This window comes from Stenella coeruleoalba (assembly GCF_951394435.1).
Source record: "Stenella coeruleoalba genome assembly, chromosome: 1".
NCBI lineage: Eukaryota > Metazoa > Chordata > Mammalia > Artiodactyla > Delphinidae > Stenella > Stenella coeruleoalba.
Genome location: NC_137169.1, coordinates 111269651 through 111292505, shown reverse-complemented (window position 1 = coordinate 111292505; position 22855 = coordinate 111269651). Strand labels below are relative to the sequence as shown.

At 49.6% G+C, this 22855-nt stretch overlaps 1 protein-coding gene across 2 annotated transcripts in view; it reads left to right on the top strand.

Moving 5' to 3' along the window:
- The window catches only part of KCNN3 (potassium calcium-activated channel subfamily N member 3), a 177297-nt gene that overhangs the window by 131829 nt on the left and 22613 nt on the right, over positions 1-22855 (top strand). For both annotated transcript variants that reach the window (XM_079925355.1, XM_079925354.1), the window contains exon 4: positions 17157-17298. In XM_079925355.1, coding sequence (XP_079781481.1) covers positions 17157-17298 — 142 coding nt within the window. The remainder of the gene's footprint in view (positions 1-17156; positions 17299-22855) is intronic.

Sequence of the window (22855 nt, the reverse complement as noted above, 5' to 3'; positions counted from 1 at the left end):
TTGAGTGAGGGTGTGTATGTGTGGGTGGTGGTAGAGTGTCATCGTAGAAACACCTACCTAAGAACTGGAAACATCCTCACATTTTACATGAAGAAACCAAGGTCCAGAGAGGGGAAGCGACTTGTCCAGAGTCACACAGGTTGGAGAGAATCTAAGCTCCCTGTTGAGGGTCTTTCTCCTGGGACTGACCATCCCAGGCTGACATGACTGGTGCTGGTAGAGTAGGAAGAGGCAGCACAGTGATGAGAAGTACGATGGACTTGGGCCCAGCATGCTCCTCTCTGGCCTCCATTTCCTCGCCTGAAAAGAAAGAGGTGTGTCTGGCTAAAGGTAGCCCCAAGACTCAGTGACTCCCAGAGACAAAGCCTACCCACCAGGCAAAGCACCTCCTGCCCAGGTCTTTGATGGTATGTCCATGGCTGTTCTCTCCCCTCCCTAGAAAAGCCCAGAGGCTGGGGAGTCCTAGGCCTCTGGTTAATGCTCCTTAGGAGAACGCCATTCTGCAGGCAAAACCCCTCAGCACAGCCACACTGTGTTCGTAAGGACACTTGTCACCATCAGGTCCATTTAGGGCAAGTCTCTCTGGGAATCTGTGTCTTTCCAAATATGGCCCCTTAAAGCATCAAACGTGCTCCCAGGGTATTTCTTCCATCCTGTTTCTGTTTGTTCTTGGTCACTGACCACTCGCCTACCTGGCCAGCTCTCCGTCCTGTTTGGGGGGTTATAGTTGCATGGGGCTGGGGTCCAGGCCCCCTCATTTCTCAGAGGAGCAGACGGAGCTCATGAGGAGACCGCTGGTGTGCAGGGGATTTTATACCATCCTCTTCATGTCCTGAAAATGAGAAGAAACGTCCAGATGGGTCATCTCTCCTGTGTCTCGCTCCTTCTCTTTCCCCAGCAAGAATCTCTCAGTTCAAGAGGCAGAAAAAAGGAGTTTGGATGCTGCAGGCTGTCTTTCCCCAGCTGCATCCCTTCATTCTGCTCCTGGGCCCACAGAGATGAGCAGGGAGGCCCCAGCACACGAGCCTTTCCTTCCAGCTGCTACTCTTGTAGATCTTGGGGCATGCCAGCTGCAGAGATTTAGAAGTTCCTCTAGCAAGAAACCCCCGCTTGGAGGGGTGCAGGTGCTGGGTGTCTCCATTCCCTTCTCCACACAGTCCTGAGCTTCAGAATTAGCTTTCTTTCTGATGTGTTCCAGGACCTTCCAGTTAATCATATAAGCCAAGGTCTGGGTGGTTTGGCTGTGGGACAGGCGAGCCTGGACCAGCCCCTGAGACCCTGCCTGAGACTCTGTCACTCTTCAGGTGGCCAAAGTCCACTCCCAGAAATCCAAGGAAGTGTGCCATCTGGACGCCCAGGCATGTGGAAAGAGGTTAGAGGTTAGAGGCAACTGCCCTCCACATGCAGGCTACTTGTGGTCAGAGAGATCCTGAAGCCCCCAGAGCGCTGCAGCCATGCTCCCCAGATGGGGGTGGTTGTCTCTGCTGAGTTAGACTTCTTCCTACTCACCTCTTTGGCACCCCCTCTTCTCAGTGGCAGGGGAAGCTGTCCAGCCAGAGCTCCCACGTCCTGCCCTGGAATCACCACTGCTCTGGGAAACAGTAACAAGAAAACTCCTTCCCAGTGTATTTCTTCCAGTCTGTTTCTCTTTGTTCTTGGTCACAGAGCGGTCCCCTCCCTCCCACACTGACGCTGCCCAGGTGAGACCGCAGCTCTGTGCCCTCCTCAACATTTGTGCACTTGGGCAGCTGCCTGCCTTTAATTCTCTTTGGAAAGCATAATTGAGAGGAGAAAGACACCTTTCCTTTGAGACTCTAGCCGGGACCACTGCCTACGCGGCACTGCCCTCCAGGGGGCGCCATTCGCATTGACGGCTCCGGGAATGGCACTCCCTGGAGTTGCACAGCACACAACCTACGGTGCTGAACAGGGCAGCCCTGGCTCTGGCTCACTCCCTTGTGAAGCTGGCTCATTGTAATACACATCCAGGATCAGATGCCTGAGAAAGGGAGCATCTCCAGTAATCTCTCCCATCAACCTCACTGGGCCTTCACTTCCTCAAAGGCATAATATGGTCAAAGATGGGGCTGAGGAATACGCCAGACCCAAGCTCACACTTAGGCTCCGCCACTTGGTAAATGTTTATTTTGTGCAAGTTCCCTAATCTGGCTGAGCCTGAGTTTCCAACTCAAGAAAACAGGAAATGACAACTGCAAATCTTGTTATTATGAGGATTAAATAAGATAATGCACACAAAGGTTTGGCCCACGTGGCACATGGCTGGCACTTGACAAATGATGATGATTGTTATCTTTTTAAGTTTTTTTAATTTATTTTTTTGGCTGTGTTGGGACTTGGTTGCTGTGCGCTGGCTTTCTCTAGTTGTGGGGTGAGCCGGGGCTACTCTTCGTTGCGGTGCACGGGCTTCTCATTGCACTGGCTTCTCTTGTTGCGGAGCACGGGCTCTAGGCGTGCGGGCTTCAGTAATTGTGGCAAGTGGGCTCAATAGTTGTGGTTTGTGGGCTCTAGAGCACAGACTCAGTAGTTGTGGCGCATGAGTTTAGTTGCTCCGTGGCATGTGGGATCTTCCCGGACCAGGGCTCGAACCCATGTCCCCTGCATTGGCACACGGCTTCTTAACCACTGTGCCACCAGGGAAGCCCTGATTGCTATCTTTTAAAATAGGGCTATATATCCAGTCCTACCCGCCTCATAGAGTTAGTCCCAGAAATAAAATGAGATGAGAAATAGATCATCTCTAAGTTCTCTAAGGAAATATTTGGCAAGAATCCCAACCACTGGTATTCTTGTGTATAAAACACCAAGAGCTGTGAAGCCCCTTTGCTTCCAAATCACACTCTGTAACTAATGTCAGGAAAAGGCTCAACCAGGAGAGAAAAAGCTCCCAGGCTGAAGACTGAGGCCCCAGGAGGGTGCAACTGAATGAAAACCAAAGGCAGAAGCAGTGAGAAAGCAGAGGCTCGTGGAGGGGAGTGAGATGAGACCAAGTTTGAAAGTCACATCCACTGGACCCTTGTTCACTCACTGCCCCCTTCAGCGGATTCTCAGAGCTTCCTCCAAGTGCCAGGGCCCCGGGACTGGCACTGGGCCATGCGGAAGGGCAAGTCCCAGGAGCAAGCACATGATTAGATACTGCGGTAGGAGGTGACAGAGAGGAGCCTGGGGCTAAGGGTGCTCTGCAGACGGTGCTTGATCCAGGAAGGCTTCCTGGAGGAGGTGATCTTCTAGGCCTGAGGGGACTCCAGCCAGAGGGACCAGCACAAGCAGAGCTTGGAGATGGGGGAGCACAGGGTGGGAGAGAGAATAAGCAGTTGCTTGCCAGGGGGTGTCAGTGAGAGGTCGCAGCTGCACTCAAGGTTAGAGAGGTAGGCAGGGGCCAGGCCAGTCTAAAGAGTTTGGACTTAATCCTCTATCACAGCCAACAGTTCCCAACCTTGTTTATTGACTTTGTTCCTTTATTCTAGTGACGCAGGAGAGATGGTATTGAGATACCTGACTTCTGCTGTGGGTGTGCCCCAGCTTATAAATCATTTCCACCAGCCTAGCCGGAGTCCTAGCCCTTCCTTTCCACTGGAGAAAGCAAATCAGAACATAAGACTGAGAGAGTGATGTTATCATAGGGGTAACCTTGAAACTATCTCATAAATCCTTCACAGATGTCAACTCTTCAACCACTCTTAGTCCTGGGTGGATTGTTTGTGTGTCTCCACGCTGAGGCTGAGGAACAGCCCATGCCCCTACCCTAGGCCAGTGGGAGCCACTAGTGGATTTTGAGTGGGGGAAAGTCCTCTGTTTTGGAAAGCTTTCCCTGGCTGCAGAGTGTGAGGGGAACACAATGATGACCATGAGTCAAGGAGACCAGTTGGGAGACTTCTGCCATGATGGACATGGGGTAGGATGCCACTTCCACCCGGGAGGTGGTGGCGGGGATGACGAGTGAGGGGCAGGTTTGAAAGAACTAGAGGGGGACTTCCCTGGCGGTCCAGTGGTGAAGACTCCACATTCCCGCTGCAGGGGGCACGGGTTCCATCCCCGGTCGGGGAACTAAGATCCCGCATGCCGCATGGTGCGGACAAAAAAAAAAAAAAAGAGGAAGAACTAGAGGAGCCCAAATTGACATGCGGACTCATTGGATGTGGGGTGACAGTGGAGGAAGTTCGAGAACAATGCCCAGTGTCCTGGCGCAGCTGGGTGGTGGTATTGCCCACAGATAGGAGATGCAGGAGGAAGAGGATGGGTTTGGAGGGGATCTGGGCACAAGGCAGGGGGCAGGTAATGAGTAGGGCTCAGGATAAGCTGAACGTAATTTACCTGCTGTCCCCCCGGATATGCCCCATGTTGGCAGGTGGGTCCACGGGTCCGAAGCTCAGAGGGGAGGTTTGGGCTGGTCTCAGAGGCCTGGGGGTGGCAGCTGAAACCACAGGTAGGCACATGGTCACTGGAAGAGCAGAGGGCTGCGGTCTCCAGGCCCTGGGAGGACAAGCACATGGGTACTGCCCCTGGTGCAGCCCTCCCCACTTGGCATCCCGGCAGTCTGACTCTGCGGGGGGCGGGGGGGGGGTTCCTGGAGCAGGGACCCTGGGCTGTTTGATCTCATGCCATTGGTATATGGCCACCCAGTAGGTGCAGAATACAAGTTTGCTGGATAAGCAAAACCAACCTGAGGCCAAGAAAGACTGGTGTCCCCACGGGAACTGTCACCCCCTTGGTTGGAGACAGAAGCCCCTGCCTCTCCTCGCGGCGGGGCTTTGCTCACAAGGAGAGGATGAGAAAGAGACTGAGCCAGTGAAGAGGAATGAGAGAGGAGACATAGAGGGGGGCGGGGGGGTGTTTCAAAGGAGGGAACGAGAGAAAGAAGGATGAGAGAGAAGACAGATCGGCAATGGAAAGACAGACAGAGGAGGGAGAGGAAGGGAAATAAGGGCCCAGGGAGCCGGTGCCAGGGAGGCCAACAGTGCCAGCAGCTCTTCTCTTCAAAGCCCAGTGCTGGTGCTTGGAGAGAGCATCCTTCATCCACCCTGCCTCTCCAGCCACATCCTCCCAGTTCCCCCAGCCTTCTCCAGGGCAGTCCCTCCACCTGGAGCACCTCCACCCCGGCCCACCCCTGGGCACCAGCCTCATCCCTGCTCGTCCTGGGTGGCTCTGTGTAAAGGTTGCATCCTCAGAGGAGGTCCCTGCTTAGGACACCCCATGCTGCGTCTTGGCACGCGTCTCAATTCTAACTCGGCCTTTTTCAGCTTTCGGCGTTGCTTGGTGTCAGCCTCCTTCACTGGACTGTAAGTTCCCTGAAGTAGGTGCCAAGTCTGGCGCATAGTAGGGGCCCGCTCACAGTTGCTGACTGAAAGAGTTCATGTAGTGAGCCCCCAGTAACTGCCAGGCGCTGCATGGGGTCTCACATTATCTCATTTAACCACCGACATCATCCCATGAGAGAGGTTTTACATCTTGTTTTACAGAAGGAAAGCCCAAGACATGGAGAGGTGAGCGCCTTACCCAGGCCACGCAGCTAACAGGTGGCAGGGTTGGGATCTGAGCCCCCATCCCCTCTCCGCCACGCCACCTCCAAAGACCGTGGAAGACATGTTTCCCATGGGAACAGTGCTTCTTCCAAACATATTGTTTTTCTCCATTTTCATGCATTTTATTAAACATTTCCAAATGAGGAAACATGGAAATATTTTTTAATAAGAAGAAAGAAAACATTGCAAATAGTGAAACTGACTCAGAAAGGTTTGCCAGATGAACCATCTGGTTTTTAATTTAATAACCATGCAGAGAGGTTGACAGCGCTCCTCTTTGTGAAGAAAACAGACCGTGGAAGGAATGGCAGCTGGCCTCCCTCAAATGCTGTATCCATTTGCGAAGTGGGGAAGTCGAACAAAACAAAGGGAGGGAGAGACCCAAGAGAAGACAAACACACCCCAAGAAAAGCTGAGCTGGCATTCTTGTTCAGACTTCCCTGTAGAGAGGTTGCATCCAGATGTGTGACACCAGCCAGATGTCCCGACTCGCCCACATTTGGCAAAAGTCTCCAAGGAAAACTGCCAGAGGAGGCATGCATGCCACACCTCTGAGAGAAAAAGACACACCCACCGTAGTCACAGAAAGGGGATGAGCTGCTTCTGTCTGGTTGTTTGATGGACTTGTCTGTTTTGGTGGTGGTGGTTTTCTCCCCTTTTAAAAATAACCAGAGGCTTTGTACCCATGCTGTTAGTTCTTGGGGCTGGAAACAAGAGACTAGATTTAGGTTTGCCTTGGAAAGATTCAGCGCTGTTGCCTTGAATTACCTGGTGGAGGGAAACGTCCTTATTTTCCTAAATTCAAAGCCAACTTGTAAAAAATAGAACACTGGCTATAGGAATAAGGCAGGTGAGGGAGTGACTTCATGGATGCGTGTGTCGTCAGACATGTGGTCCAGTAGGCTGGTGGTTAGCCCTGGGCCTCCAGGGCCATTTATTTTATATTTTAAGATGTTTATGAGGGAGACTGTTTTTAAGAAGAGAAAGAATTTTTTTTTTTTTTGGTCTTTATGTGAATTCACTTGTAGCTGGAATAACGGAGTAGCTCTAAAGTCACTGTAATAAGCCGTTTATTCCTCAGCTAACTTTGAATTTCAGTGGTACTCTTTCATATACCTCAAGCATTTCTCAAGTCTTCCTAAATGAAGGCTCATAATATGCTTAAGAAATGGTGATTTTCTCCCCAACGCTGGAATCACATGCCCCTGCGTGATGAGAGCCCTTGATAATTAGGAGTTGATTATATTGGCAACCAAGACAAAAGTAGAGGTAGGGATGGGAGTAAAACCCAGGACTCCACGGAAATGTCTTCCCTTAAGAAGAGCTTCTCAGGCCCCCTGATCCCAGCTGGTACTCACTCGCCAGTCACACACAGTCCCCTGGCCATTGTCCTACTGGCAGGGACCAAGCAGGAGCTCCACGTTGCTAGGACAGGCTGGCGTCTGCCCAGGCCCACAGACGCTGCCACCACGCCCCACCCTGGGTCCTGCTCACTGCAGCCATTTCTAGAATCAAAAAAAAGACGGGTTTCTGGCCAGTTTTTTCACTCATTTGCTCTGAGAAGTTAGGGAAGCCAGTTAGTCTCTTGAGCTTCTCATTGTTTAATTATAAAATTGGGAAACCAGGCCCTGGGAGGACAAGCACATGGGTACTGCCCCTGGTGCAGCCCTCTGACCTTGTCCTGTCCCTGTCCCTCTGACCTTGTCCTGCTGGCTTGTGATAAAGACAAAATGGGGTCATTCATTCATACATTCAACAAGTATTTCGCTCCTCACCACAGCCTTGTGAGATGGTCAGGGCAGACATTATTATACCCTGATTTGGTAAAGAGGAAACAGATCCTGAGACAGTAATTTGTTCAAGGTCACAAAGCCATTAGGGCATGAAAGGCAGTCCTTCAGCTCCAGATCCTGCATCTTTTCTGCTATGACAAGGCCAGGCTTATACACACTACATTGTAACAGCACAACAATAGCCAACATTTTTTAGTGTGTCTATGTGCCAGGCACTGTTCTACTGGTTTAGAAATATTAGCTCATTTAACCCTAAAGGTAACTCTGTGTGAGCTGGTACAAGTATTATCCCCTTTTACAGATAGGAAAACTGAGGACAAGGTCATGTAGATACTAAGGAGCAAAACCCAGATTCAAATATAGGTAGTCCACCATGACACCTAACCATGGTCCACACCGGTGGTCTCCTACCAAAGACAGTGTGTAGGCATCAAATGGAGAGTGCAGAAGCTGAGTGGTGTGGGGTTAGAGACAGAGAGCCCACATTGGCTGGGTGGGTCAGGGTGGGCTTTGAGCTGCTTCTTGAAGGGTCATTTAGAAGGGAACAGTGAGGACAGTGGCAGGCATGAGAGAAGCAAGAAAGGTGTGAAGCAAGCTTGGAGCACAGCAACACTGAAGAGGAGGCCAGAAGAAGAAGCCGAGAAGGATGGTCAGGGCAGGAGGAAGGCAGGAGAGCAAGCCACTGAAGATGCCAAGAGGACTGTTCTGAGGAGGGAGGCACCAATGGGATCCAAGGCCACCAAGGGGTCGAGTCAGGTACGTGTTGGGTTTTTCACTGGAGAACTGAGCAAGCAGGGGTTCCACAGCTCAGGGGGGGCTGGGATCTGACTGTGTGAGGCTGGGGAATGACTGGAAGGTGAAGACGAAGAATCCACTTGGCTTGATTCCTGAAAATTCCCGACAAACAAACCAGACCCAGGACAAATGGCTAGAGCCATTAAATCACTACGATCCATATGAAAAGAGCTCGGTCACAGCTACTGTCAAGAAGCTGAGTCCTTATGAATAGTGAGAACCAACTCCAAGCCCAAGGAATTTGGCAGCCACTTTGACAAAAGTTTATCTGCCAGAGAGAACAGCTGAAGTCACCTTAACGTGAGTCACTGAATTACTAAAGCAAGCATCGCTTTCACAAAGGGACAGGAAAAGCAACAAGTAGGCCATATTCATTCCACAAATATTTACTGAGCACCTTTCATGACTTAGGCTCTGAGAAGGTACCCAGAAAAGGTTACAAAGAGGAGTATAATGTAACTCCAGGGTTGGACAAATAGGCCAATGGAACAGAATAGAGAACCCAGAAATAGCTTCACTTTCATATATAATCTATACGACAGAGGTAGCATTCTCAGTGGGAGAAAGGATGAACTACTCGTTAAGTGGACCTGGGATAATTGGTTATCCATATGAAAAAAGATGAAGTTGTATCCCTACCTCACACCACACACAAAATCAATTCCAGGTGAATTGAAGACTTAAATGTGAAAGGCCACATTTAGAAACATTTAAAAGAAAGTCTTATAACCGCAGATAGGAAAGGATTTCTTTAAAAAATTATACAAGTTGCTAATTATAAATGAAAAGGATGATAAATTCAGCTATAGTAAAATTTAAAACTTTTGTTCATCAAAAGTACTATAAGGCAAATAAAAAGACCTGGCACAAACTGGGAGAAGATATTTGCAATACATAAACTGACAAAGTTCTTATCTAGAATTATATAAAGAACTCTTATAATGAATTAGAAAAAAAGAAAAACCAATAGAAAAATGAGCAAAAGTCATGAATGGTACCTCACAGAAGAGGAGACACGAATGACCAATAAACATGTAAAAGGATACACAGCATTTATCAGGAAAATGTAAAGTAAAAGCCTGATGAGATACCAGTTTGCCCACTGGTTTGGCAAAAATTAAAGTCAGATGATGATGTGTTGATAAAGACATAGAGCAACAGGAACACGTATTCACTGCTGGTAGAAACCTAATGGTACTGCCGTTTTGGAAAATAACGACATTTTCAAAGGAAATTAAATATGTACATGCCTTACAAACCAGTAAATCTACTCTTAGCTATGTGTCCTAAGACTCTAACACAACCAGGAACTATGATTAAGAATGTTTGTAAGGGGCTTCCCTGGTGGCGCAGTGGTTGAGAGTCCGCCTGCTGATGCAGGGGACACGGGTTCGTGCCCCGGTCCGGGAAGATCCCACATGCCGCGGAGCGGCTGGGCCCGTGAGCCATGGCCGCTGAGCCTGCACGTCCGGAGCCTGAGCTCCGCAACGGGAGAGGCCACAACAGTGAGAGGCCCACGTACCGGAAAAAAAAAAAAAAAAAGAATGTTTGTAGTAGTATTGCTCATTAGAGGAAAAACCTAGAAACCACCCAAATGTCCATCAATAGGTGAATGAATAAATAATGGTATGTTCATATAATGAAGCACAGTACAGGAATGAGAATACACTGTAGTCACATATATCAACATATATGTCAAGTAGAAAAAAGCAATTCAGAGAAGAGTTCATTGTATTAGTTATCTACTGCTGTGTAACAAATTGCTCTGTAATTTAGCAGCTTAAAACAACAAACATCTGCTATCTCACAGTTGCTATGCATCAGGAATTCAGGGGCAGCTTAAATGGGTACCTCTGGCTCAAGAGGTCTCATGAGATTGTAGTTCAGGCCTGTGGTCTCACCTTAAGGCTTGACTTAAGGGGTTTCACTCACCACTTGGGTGGCTTCTCCCAAGGGAGAGCAATTCAAAAGAGAACAAGGTAGAGATCTCCCAGACAGAAGCCACAGTCTTCCTATAACCCAACCTTAGAAGTGATAGCCATATTCTGCCATATTCTATTCCTTAGAAACAAGTTACTAGGTCCAGCCCACACTTAAAAGGAGGGGATTGCAAAAGTGTGTGAATACCCCAGGAGGAGGGAGAATACCGGGGGTCATTTTAGAGGCTGCCTATCACACTCTTACGGTACGATTTCATTTTTATAAAATTCAGAAATAGGCAAAACTAAATTATATATTGTTTAGGTAGGTATACATAGCTAGGTAGAAGCACTGTGCGGAGTTTGAGATTAACATATACACACTTCTATATAAAAAATAGATAACCAACAAGGACCTACTGTATAGTGCAGGGAAGTCTATTCAATATTTTGTAATAACCTGTAAGGGAAAAGAATCTGAAAAAATATATATATATATATATATAACTGAATCACTTTGCTGTAAACCTGAAACTAACACAACATTGTAAATCAACTATACTTCAATTAAATTAAAGAATTAAAATTTTTTTTAAAAGAGAAGCACTGTGAAGAAAAACAAGAACACAAACATGAAATTCAGGATGTTGAGGATCTCTGGGGGGACGTGGGAGGCTGAGGATGGAGAAAGTGCACAAGTAGTTTCAACAGGACAGTGAGTTCAGGAGTGCTTACTCTTATGCTTTGTAACTTAATTTTATGTTATATATATTTGTGGTCTTTTTCTCTTTGGTTTAGTTTTGCGTTTGATATTATGGAAGTTATAGCTGCATACCTTTAGAGTCAATTGTTCTGTGGTATTTGCTGTCCTCCACCAGTTTTTCCCATTTATGCCTCCCCAGGGGTAGCACTTTTACCTTCTTTTGCTAATTAATTTTAACCTTTTCCTCCATGTCTCTTCATAACACACTGTATTGCTGCTTTTCGGTGCTTTGGTTTCGGCATCATCTATCCCCTTCCCACAGCGGAAGATGAGGATTTAGTTCCTTTTCCTCCCCTCCAACGCTTCCTGTCCCCCCATCCTCCTTTCATCATTATATCACGTTTTTGGTTAGATCAGTAGTCGGTGTTTACATTGCTCAGCCAACACTAATTTGACTCTATTCAGAGCTGAGCCTTGTAGTGAAGGATGATAGCTTTTCCTTCCCTGCATACCTTTTTGTTTCTCCTGGTTAATTACCATGTTTGTTCATTTGCTTAGTTTGCTGTGTATTTATCACTAACTCAATTCTAGACTCTGACAGTTGTCTAAATTTCTTCTCAGGATGTTTAGGCACTGCAGGTTTTCTATCGATTTCATCTTCTTGGAGAAATACCTTCCAGAGCTGCCTGACCTGCTCCAGTCTGGACGGGTTGCCCTCCACGCCTGGTGCATGGCCGTCACCCAAGGACCTCCTGGTGCTATCACCCCGGGCCTCTCTCCTCTGTGGATCCCCAGTTTCCTCCATCTCAGGGCTTCCTCCTTCTGGGTTTACTACTTTGCTCTGGTGACGCGCACCCTCCTGTAGCTTCATGAGAAAGGGTGCAAAGGAGGCGAATCTTTGAGAGCCTTGGCTAGTTTGGAATTCTGATTTGGAGATAATTTTCCTTCAGAATTTTGAAGCCTTTATTCCATGGCCTTCTAGCTTCCAGTGTTGCTGTGAAAAAGTCCAGAGTCACTCTGACTGTTGATTCTTGTGTCTGACCTCTCTCTGTCTCCCTGGAAGCTCCATAGCATCTTCTCTTTTCCCCCTGGTGGTCTAAAATTTCACAATAATGTGCCTTGCTGTGAGTCTATTTCCATCCACTGTGCTGGGAACAGTGGGCCCTTAATCTAGAAATGTGTGTCCTTCCGCTCTGGGAAATTTTTTAATGATGTCTTTAATGATTACTTCTTTCCTTCTTTTCCTTTTTTCTCCTCCTCCTTCTTTTTTTCCAGTTCTCTCTTTCTGAGACTCTCGGTATTTGAATTGGTAGATTGCTTCACTATTTTTCTCCTATTTTCATCTCTTTCACTGTCTTTTGGGAAACTTCCTCAATTTATTTTCCAGCCCTGTGGGAGGACTTTGTTGGTATAGCATGCCATTCTTGTCTCATGGGTCCAATATCTTGTTTTATCTCTCTTAAGATGTTAACTACAGGATTTGTTTCAAGAGTTCTTCTCTGTTAATGGTCAGTATTTGATCCAGAGTCTTTTTTCTTTGTTTGTTTAATCGACTGATTTGGTCTGTGTCTTTAATATTTGAGACTTTCCTCAGATGTCTGGGGATTCCTGGCTGTCTGCTTATTTTTAAAAGCAGGAAACTAAAACTGTTAGTTGTAGAGGGATGTGAAGAGAGAGCAAAAGTAACACGTGTGTTTCATCTACCATCTTTACCCAATTGTACAATCTTCCATATCTATCATTTATTTCATAATATTAAAAAGTGAAAAAAACCATAGTCCACCCATGCTAATGATAAATTAATAACTATAATAACCCTTAAAAAATACCTACGACCTTTTCCTCCTTAGCCTTTAAGGAAAAACATGGGACTCTTTTCTCCAAAAAATTCTCTATTGCAAAAAATATCATGAGATTAATATGTGAGTTTGTGACAAGTGTAAACCACTCTAAAATTGTGAATAGATTTGGAACCAATTTTTCCCTCCTCTCCACTCCCACGGTCCTGAATCACCAGCCCTGCTCTCTCACTTATCACTTCCTGCTTGGTGAGTTGCACGTGTGTCTTATCTCCATGACGATGCTCCAAGCCGCGGGAGAGCAGGGTGCCTGTCCGACTCACCTCCAGATCTTCAGTAGCCCCTGTCAGAGGGGAGATCATCAAAGTCTGACAAACGATGAATGGATAGCATCCTCAAGATCTGCTTCTCCTCTCCTCAGCACATATAGTTAGCACCAAGGGATTTTAAATGGTGAATGAAAAAGAAGCCCACAGGAACATAAAGAGAATTTAGAGAAAAATGAAGCAGTAAATCAAACCTCAACTTTAAAAAGAGAGACACATTACTGGTTGCTTTTATTTAATTCCACTTTGAGTTCTGATCTCTTTACCTCGGAATCCACCCACATATGAATAGGACGGGCCACAGTCCTGAGGGCAGCCAAGCAGCTCAGGAACTCTAGTTTAAGCAAAGAAAGGAGGACTTTAGAGACCCATGTGCACAGCAAAGCCAATAAGTCCACAGAAGATAGGCTGCGAATTCAGTCCAAACCCCGTAGTTCAGCATTCAAGTCTCTCCATTGCTTCTCCTCGGGTACCTGCAAACTTTCTAGAGGTTCTCGCTGTCTGGGACCTGTCTTCTTTAATCAGTCTTACGTGTAGCTGCTAGAAGAATCATTCTCAGATACCAATTGTCTCGTGTCCCTACTTTGTCCAAGAACTTACAGTAGATTCCTTTCATCCCTTCATCAGATAGTTTTCCAGCCTCAATGCCAAGACATCTTTATCCTCAATCCCCTTTATCTTCATCCCCCCCATTTCATCTTCATTCCCCCCTCCATCATCATCCCTCCCTCCATCATCATCCCTCCCTCCATCTTCACCCCTCCCTCCATCTTCATCCCTCCCTCCATCTTCATCCCTCCCTCCATCTTCATCCTTCCCTCCATCATCATCCCTCCCTCCATCTTCACCCCTCCCTCCATCTTCATCCTTCCCTCCATCACCATCCCTCCCTCCATCTTCATCCCTCCCTCCATCTTCATCCCTCCCTCCATATTCTTCCCTCCCTCCATCTTCATCCCTCCCTCCATCTTCATTCCCCCCTCCATCATCATCCCTCCCTCCATCTTCATCCTTCCCTCCATCTTCTTCCCTCCCTGCTGGGACCCTCTACCCACTGCACCTGTAGATCCCTGCCACTGTATTTTTCTATAGATTGTTTCTCAGACTGATAACACGTACCAATCTCAGCAGTAGTGGTAATTGCTGACACTTGGTGTGCACTTACTCTGGGCCGAGCACTGTGCTAATATTGCTGGTGAATTATTTTCCTTACTCCTCCCATCAGCAGATAAAGAAACTGGGTCACAGAGAGGTTAAGTCATTTGCCCACAGCCGTGGAGCTACTTAAGGTGGAGCTGGGGCTCGAAGCCAGGGAAACTGAGCCCAAGACCACGGGCTCGCCTCCTCTCTACCCACTGCCTCAACCTCACTGTCATCAGACCTGACCCAAGACCGCTTCCAGGAGATGACGACCCCGGCTGTCCTCTACGCATGTGTTTGCTTGTTGCTGGCTTGTGGCATGGAGCCATCTCTAAGTCTTGCCCCGTCTGTGTCCCCACACTCAACCTGTCACTGAGTCTCGCTGCTTCACAGACTCCAAAGTCCATCCCTCCAGGGAAGGAATCCCCGCCACTAACCTCAGCACAGGCCCTTAGAGCTAGGGTCACCACCATTCTTCCTGGCCAAAGAGCAGCAGGCTGTGAGTGGAGGGGACCACATCAGCCCAAGGGCCTTGCAGAGACCCAGGGCTGTGGGGAATGGGATGGGGAGCGTGGCTGCCCATCCAAGGCCATGTCAGACCTGGGATGGGGCTGGTGTCCCGGGGCAGGGCAGGGCACACTCCCTCTTGGGGATCAGACCTGGGCACCAACAGCCTATGCTACTCCAGCGTGGCCAGATGAGCAGACACACCGCAGCCCTGGGGACATGAGGCCAACTGGAAGGAGCAGGCAGCCAGGGTGCCATCTGGGTAGCCACAGAGTATCACTGGGGAGCAAGCAAAGCAGGTAGGGGAGGGCAGGTAAGACAACTTAACCAGCAGAGCTTTGGGGAGGGATGTCTGCTTTTCAGATGTCACCCCTAGAGTTCTGGGCATGCACGCCCTTGTGCAGACAGCTGTGAAAGGCTAAAGCCACCCTCCTCTAGTTGCTGGTAGAGGATTCAAGCTGGGGCTGGACGGCCCACCAACGATGTGCTTACCGGGATCTGCTCGGGCCAGGCTCAGGTGGGCCATGAAGGTTGCTGCCTGCACCTCCCTCCTGGCTTTGCGCATTTGCTTCCCACCTGGCTACCCCACCCCTGTGCTGCATCTTTTTAATCTGTCTACTTACCACCTACAGACCAGTCTTCCCAGTGGGCCATGTCATCTTGTCATTCATCTGCTCAAGAACCAAGAATCATTTCCAAGGCCTCTAAGAACAGATCCAAACCTCTTATCCTGGAATTCAAGGCCTTCCAAACTCAGACCCTTGGTCTCCATAGCTACCTCATCACTTGCTACTGGAGCCCAGGTGCCCTCCTGTTGCTAACACTTCCTCATCATTCCCCAAGGCACACAGCAGTCGCTTCCATCTCCCTGATGCTGAAGGAATAGCGAAAAGGGCATGGGCTTTGCTTTGGTTACTTCCTGTGTGTTTTCAGGCAAGTCACTCAATGCCTCTGTGCTTCCAGTTGCTTACCTGCAAAAACACTTGACAGGATGTTGTGAGAATCTGAGCGTTTGTACACAGAGTGCTAGCTAGCCACAGGGTAGTTTGCATCGTGTGGCTCCTGCTAACACAGTGTGAGTCAATAAACGGTATCCGTCAGAGTGCCCTTGGTGTTCCCCACTTACGTGCCCTCCACCTCCTTTCTGATTAGCAGACTTCTGCCTCCTTTTACGCTCATCTCCAGATGCACCTGTATCTGCAGCCTTGCCAGCACACCTGACCTGGGGCGGGGGGTAAGGGTAAGAAAAGCAACATTTGTCAGTTGCCCACTGGGCGCCAGACCCTGTTGGTGGGGGTGTGGGGCTCAGGGAGAGCACTGACGGTAGCAGCTAATACTTTCTGGGAGCCTCCTTGTACCAGACCCCATCCCAAGCACGTCATGTAAGCCTTGCTGGTAACTCAGTTCTGTAGATTCAGGTTCCTAAATGGCTTTCTGCTCTATCCAACCAGGATGGTTTGGTCTCCCTGGCCCCATCTCACCTTTCCCATCCAGTGGCCTCCAAGAGGCTGATGGGAAGAGTTTATCAAGGAGTGATATCCCTGTCATTCAGGTTCATCCTGTTAGAGAACATTCTGAGAAAGGACCCACCTTCATCGGCCCTGCCACCCCAGGTGCAGCCAGGCCCACCTGCTGCACTCAGGTTGGGCCCTGGCTTTGCATAAGAGCATTTCCTCTGCCTGGAACTCCCTTCCCCCCGGCCGGCCTGGAAAACTCAAGCCTCTGACTAATCCTCCTGCATTTGAGTCGAGGTCATTGCCCTTCCCCTCCCGTCCTCCAGGTGCCTCGTCCGCTCACTTACTGACGCTTTCACAAATGTCTGCTTCCTTGATGGACCCTTGCCCTGGGCTGAGAACCCTAAGGCAGGGGCTGTATCCTGTTCATCTTTCTATCTCAGTGCCTGGCACAGAGCCTGGCCCACAGCGGGCCTTGGTGTTTGGGGATGAAGGGAGGGAGGAAAAGGACGGGGTGGAATGGGTATCCGGCAGAGGGAATGGTGGTGATACGTTTCCAGCTGCTTACTCCCAGGGCAGGACAGCCACGAGCCTCCATCCAGCTCAGAAGAGGAGGCCATGGCTCCGTGGAGACTCCAGAGCCTCCCCCTGGAAACAGCTCCAAGAGAGCCCCGGCTACCGCAGCCTCCCTCCAGACACCTGGGAGGTGCCAGTCTTTGGGCTCCATCAGCCTTCTTAGGGGAAATTGCTAAATGCGTTTGGTGATTTTTTTTTGACATTTTCCTTGTTCAGGAGCTCGTGATTTCAGATTAATCACATCCACATACATTTAGACTGTCAGCTTGGAAGGGAAAATCTAAATTTTGTTACTGCATGATTTCATCCAAAGGTATTTTACTGAAAGGACGTCTGTGATATGGTGCAAATCATGACGAAACACGTTACCGCTGGGACCAAGCTCGTGGTGGGGGGTTGGGGGGATGGACGGAGAACTGTAGGCAGGACCTGGGTGGGCAGAGCTGCGGCAGCTTCAGTCTCCTGAAGAGATCCGTGTGCCACCATCGCTGCTGTCTCCATCTCAGCAAAATGTCACATTTCCTCCTCTGTCCAGGTTTGCCCAGAGCCTTTACTCCCGGGAATGGCAGTTCCACTAACTAACTCCTGTCTTCCCCCCCGGCAGGTACCATGACCAGCAGGACGTAACTAGTAACTTTCTGGGTGCCATGTGGCTCATCTCTATCACATTCCTTTCCATTGGTTATGGGGATATGGTGCCCCACACATACTGTGGGAAAGGTGTCTGTCTTCTCACGGGCATCATGGTGAGTACCTGCCTCGGCCAGTTACCCTTCCCCACCCACCGAATGCTGCTAGGAGTAGCGCCTTTATGGTGGGCGCAGGGGGCCAGCTGCTAGTTAACAGGCCAGCGTGTGTGTCCCTGCACGTAGAAAGGCGGATGGGAAATCTGCGTGGCTTCTCACTGTTTCATTTCCTTGTCTAAGATAGGACCATGTCCCGGTTCCTGACAGCTAATGGCCTCTTCCTAGCCCCCCAGAAATGGGCCGAGAGAAGCTGGCCGTGGGTCTTACCCTCTGCTCCCATCCACCAGCCCCGGTGAGCATCAGGGCTTAAGTTCATTGTCCTCTTTCCTGTCGCCTGGGCCCCGCAGACCTTGGTACCACATCTGATAGAGTATAGCTAGAGCTCACTGAGCCGGCCATGAGAGACCCGTGTCCTAGACTGGGTTGGCCACTGGTTCGGTCTTGGTTTGATGACATGGCCCTGGGCCAACTCTTGGCCTCTGCATCCAAATGCTGAGGTGCCAGATTCCGAGTGCCAGTTCCCTCCCAGAGTTGGCACCCAGCTAGCCTGTGACTGCATCCCCATCTCTCCCCAGGTGTCCAGCAGCTGTGCTGCCTCCTTTCAAGGTGTATATTCCTCCCGCCCATCACCCTGCCATCCCCCACCCCTGCACACACTCGTGCCCATCACATGGCCACACAGTACGGAGTTTGGGAGAGACGTGGGTAGGGAGTTGGACCCCAGAGTCTGAGTCCCTGTTGCTCGCTGCAGCGCTGGACCCCTCCTGCTCACCAGCCCCACAGCCGCAGGCCTCTGACCCCATGACCTCACTGTGGACTCCAGGCAGGGCACTTAGCCTGCTGGACCTCAGCATGCTCGAGTACAAAGTGCGGATGGGAGGCCTGCTCTACCCTCCTCCCTGGCTGGTGATGGGGATAAACTGCAATGCTTTGTGTTAACGCACTCCATCAGCAACAAGGAGCTGCGCCGCCTTCAGTGCTGGCGAGCCCTCGGCGTCCCTGCCGCCGCTACTCCTTCACTGGCCGGGGGTGAGGGCTCGTCTCCTTGCTGTGCTTTCTGGCCGGGACAGGCAGCCCTGCTCTTTGACCTCCTTCCCAGAACCCCAGAGTCCAGAATAAACACACCGGGTCCTCCTTTCAGAAGAGGAAGCCGAGGCTCAGAGAAGGAGCGGGCAGCTAAGCCTGGGTGTCGTGGGGGTGAGGGTGGACAGGAGGCCTGCCACTTGGTCCTAGGTCTCCGCGGCTGGTTACGGCAGCCCTCCCCAGGGGGCCCTCTCTGCGCCCCCCCATCATCAAAATCCTTCCAGGGCTCCCTCAGATTTCAGTCACCACCCCCACTTCTCCAGGAGGACACAAAAGACCCTCCTTCTGAAAGGGAAGTGACTCCTTTCTGCAGTGGGAAGGGGGTTAAGCTCTCACCAGCCTGGTGGCCTCCTGGGACTGATCTCGGTGACAAGGCAGCTCAGAGCAGCAGAGGCCATAGGGTCAGAGGCCTGGGGCCGTGGGGCTGGTGAGCAGGAGGGGTCCAGCGCTGCCATGTCACGACTGGACACCGTCTTCTCCCCTTTCGACTGAAATCCAGAGCCGGTGCATATTGGCAGGTCCTGGGCAGCAGTTAATGAGAAAAGGCTTAGCGCCGGGGTTGGGGTAAATCACGGGTAAGTGTAAGGCCTCAGAACAAATACCTCCCATCGGTTAGTAGGAGTCTATCTGGCACAGCTCCAGCTGTCACCAGGAAACCAAGGAATGATTCTTCCTTCCAGAAGGGAATGAAATGCCGCCCGAAGGCCAAAGCTGTCCTGTCTCAGAGCCGCTCGTGGGGCGCAAGCTTTGTGCCTCGGCACCAGCTCTCAGCCAGGCCCGCACGGAGCCGGGCTGCCACTAGGTGGATGGCCCTGCGTGGAGCCTCCGTTATTTTTAAATACCAGCCATTCGCCCTCTCAGCACGGAGCTGTGCCCCATCCAAGAAGCGGCCCCATAGCCACCATTTCCCTGGGTCCTTCACTCCTGCATCTCCGGGCTTCTGCGCTGGCGCGGCTGGGGGGGGTGGTGGGCAGGACCCCTGGGCCCCTCCCTGCCTTCTCCTGGGGTGTGGTCTTCAGCACCGCTGGGGCTGTAGCAGCTCCTTGGAAAGGAGTGTTTATTTCTTGTGGAGAGAGGTGTGATCAAAGTGGAAAGAACAAACAAGTGAGGAGGAACCGATACCCACCCCCCATATTAAAAATACAGCACATGCCTTTTGCCTTCTCCTTTCGCACAAACCCTGCTGCGTAAATATACACCTATCTATGACAGGGACGGGGAGCTCCCCTCCTCTCATTGTCAGTGTGTTTACCCAAATGAAAATCAGCTGCCTCCCTCTGGGGTCTGACAGTGAGGAACCCTGGTGGCATTTTTACTAACAAATGTGACTTTTCCAGCTGAGTCACTCCTTTCCAGGGTTTCGCATGGCTGAGAATCCCTTCCTCCCCTCTCCCAGCCTCCCCGACACTTTGTACATCTCCTGATTATTATTGCAAGTGCCTTTACTAAAGGTAGGGCTTCCTGTTTGGTTACCATGGACACCAGGCAGGCCAAGGCAAGGCCTGCTCGGGAAGGGAAAGGAAGAATTTGTGTGTGCGGGCTGTAAATAGTCTTAATCATTGTTTTCTCTTGGCAATCCCAGTAACGGTGTAATTATCAACCATTAAGCAGGGTATATAATTGTCTGAACAACTTGACGTTGTTGGCACAGACCTGGTGTGTATGAGAGATTTCACCCACAAAAGCAGGTATCTCAAAGTGCATCATCTTTCCATAAAGAATTTTATGATGACAGTTACAAGGCAGAGAGAAAGCTGGCAATATTTAGTATCCAGAATGGGCCTTTGAAGGCTTTTTGGTTCTGCAGGCATCTGGAAGACTTTTGGGCCCCCAAGACTCCTTGGTAGGAATCCCATTTCAATATAGCCAGTTTCTGAAGCTGGACTCACTCTGTGGACCCTTCATGAGTTAGGGACAAATAGACAAAGGCTTCCAGGATATCTGTGGGGGTCACTGAGCTTTTCCCCGAGGCTTCATGAGAGAGGCTTCTTTGAACTGCAAAAGGAAAGGGATGATGAAGTAAAAGGTAGCACGAATTGAGTCATTTGGGGAGGAGGGAAAAAGAGGGCTCAGTAAGACATCTGCTTAATGTCAGTTTTAGAGGATGAGCTTCTCCCTGAAACACCTTGGTTTCAAACCAATTGATGTTATTTTAGTTGTTACGTGGTATCTGTTGCAGAAACAGAATCCAACTGTAAATCCTCCAGGCTTCCCGCCTCCATTTGTCACTTTTATTTATGTTTTATTTTATTTTATTTTTTGCTTCTTTAGTTAAGTACACCTCATACTTTTCCCCTTGGGATACTTGTTTTTTGAGACTCTAAGGTTTTCCAGCTGGAAAATGTCTCTTGGAAACAAGGAGTAGGAGGACCAGAGTGGAGGAGACTGGGTCTCTGATTTGGGTCCAGATCTATGGATGAGTTAGGCATGCTGACCGCAGGCCAGCCGCTCCTCTCTGTGTTCACTCCTGTACTCTGCTCACCACGTACCTTGGCAAGTACGACCTCATTAGAGGTGAACCCTCTCCCCTCCCACAGCCCTCCCATGGAAATAGTGTTGGACACAGAAGACCCAGGGAATTCAGCTGGTGTCAAAAAGGATTCAGGACTTGGCACCTCTGAAGGCAAAAGTCTGAGTCATGGATTTGCTGCACAGTCTGACCCCATGGAAGTCATCCCAGCAGCTGCTTACCCTCTTCTGTCCCACTCCGATCTCTCCTCACATGGCCCCCCTGCCCACCAACCCTTTTTGAGATTCCACACGAGGACAGCTAGGACAGCAGGAGCTCTCACACACCCAGATCAGCCAAGCCCTTGGCAATTTGTCTCTTAAAACCAACCCGCATCCCTGCCGTATCACATAAGCATTCCCAAACTGCTAACAGGGCCCTGTCAGGCTGATAAACTCATCTAAGTAAAAAGGCCCAAAAGGAACACAGGTGATCATTATACCACATGAAAGGTGAATACAGCAGGAGGGAGGGGGAATCCCATAGTGCTTCCTTTATTTCCTCTAAAGAGCCAAAGTTGACCATCAGCTTCTGACTCAAGTCTTAGGCTCCTTGTCCTTCCTGCCTTCCACTCAATTCCCATCAGCCCATCCTTTTTTCCTATTTGTCTGCTTCTTCCTTTCCACTTCCCCTGTCTGTCCCATGCTGTTGAGGAGGCAGCACAACTTGTTCCCTCTCTCAGTCTCTGCTCCAGCTCTATATCTCTCTGCATCTCCCCTCTCCCCTTCCCTTCCTTTCCCTTCCCTCCCCTCCCCCACTCTTCTCTCTCTCTCTCTCTCTCTCTCTCTCTCTCTCTCTCTCTCACACACACACACACACACACACACACACACACACACTGGAGAGGATCAGTTTGTATGTCAGCACCCTGAACACCACTTTCTGAAGGTTGCTGACGTCTGACCCCATCTTTACAAGGTTGCCTCTTAATGGGAATGACCAGATTAGGCTTCATTATTGGCTACTTCCCTAATTCAGCCAGATGATGGATTTTCTAAAAGAAAAGTTGAAAGTATCCACTGTTATCTGTTCAAGTTAGAATTAGGGGCTAAGAACCAAGCATCCTTCAGAGAAATATCCATAGGAGAGCCTTGACATCTTCAAGTTGAAAGAAACCGGGAAATGTCATCTAGCCCAGCCTCCTGCCTCCGTGCAGAAATGAATCTTAATCATATAAGATAGACGCTTCCTTAGTTAGAACACTCTAGCTTCTCATTAGAACCCTTCTGCATTCAGCAGCCTAGGTTGTGAGCCCTAGCGAGAACCATGGAGCAATCCAGCTAGACCCTGGAACTTCGGGATTGGGGATGGTTGATTGTTTTAATGAAACCTCCAACGTGGCGTGGTGAGCAGGGAGACTCCTTCAGGCTAATTCTGCCCCCAGCTTTCAGGAGTGATTTAAGCAGAGTTTCCCTGCACTCAGGGAAATGAGGAAGCCTGGAGCCTGGGAAGAACCCTCTCCATCTGACGTTCCGTTTTTAACACGGCGATATATCCCTTTTTTGGGCGTTCAGCCCAAAGTTCTTTTGTAGCTCCATACAAAAGAGAGGGATTATATACTCGGTCTGCTTGAGGGGAAATGGAGCACACATCTTCCCTCTAGAACAGCTTCTTTTTAAGCTATTTTTTGCTTTTAGAGGCCTGGCTCAATTGATGACACCTGCAGACCAGGCTGTCCAAGGGCCCATACATATCCTTTGAAAACTGGGCACAGAGTCTCCTGCAAGTCACAGATGCCAAGAAAACAGGGCCGTCCCTGAACAAGAAAGGAAAATGAGGTCAGAAGAGGAAAGTTCACACAGGCTCCTTTCTTTTCAGTTTGTTGTGCTAGAAATGGGTGGCTGACCAAGTGTACCTAGAAACATGAGATTGTTTTCATGGGAACCCTTGTAAAAAGCTAGGGGAAAGCGTTGCCAACTTCACCCGTGCCAAGACCTTGCACCGACCAACCTTTGCCAACCTGTG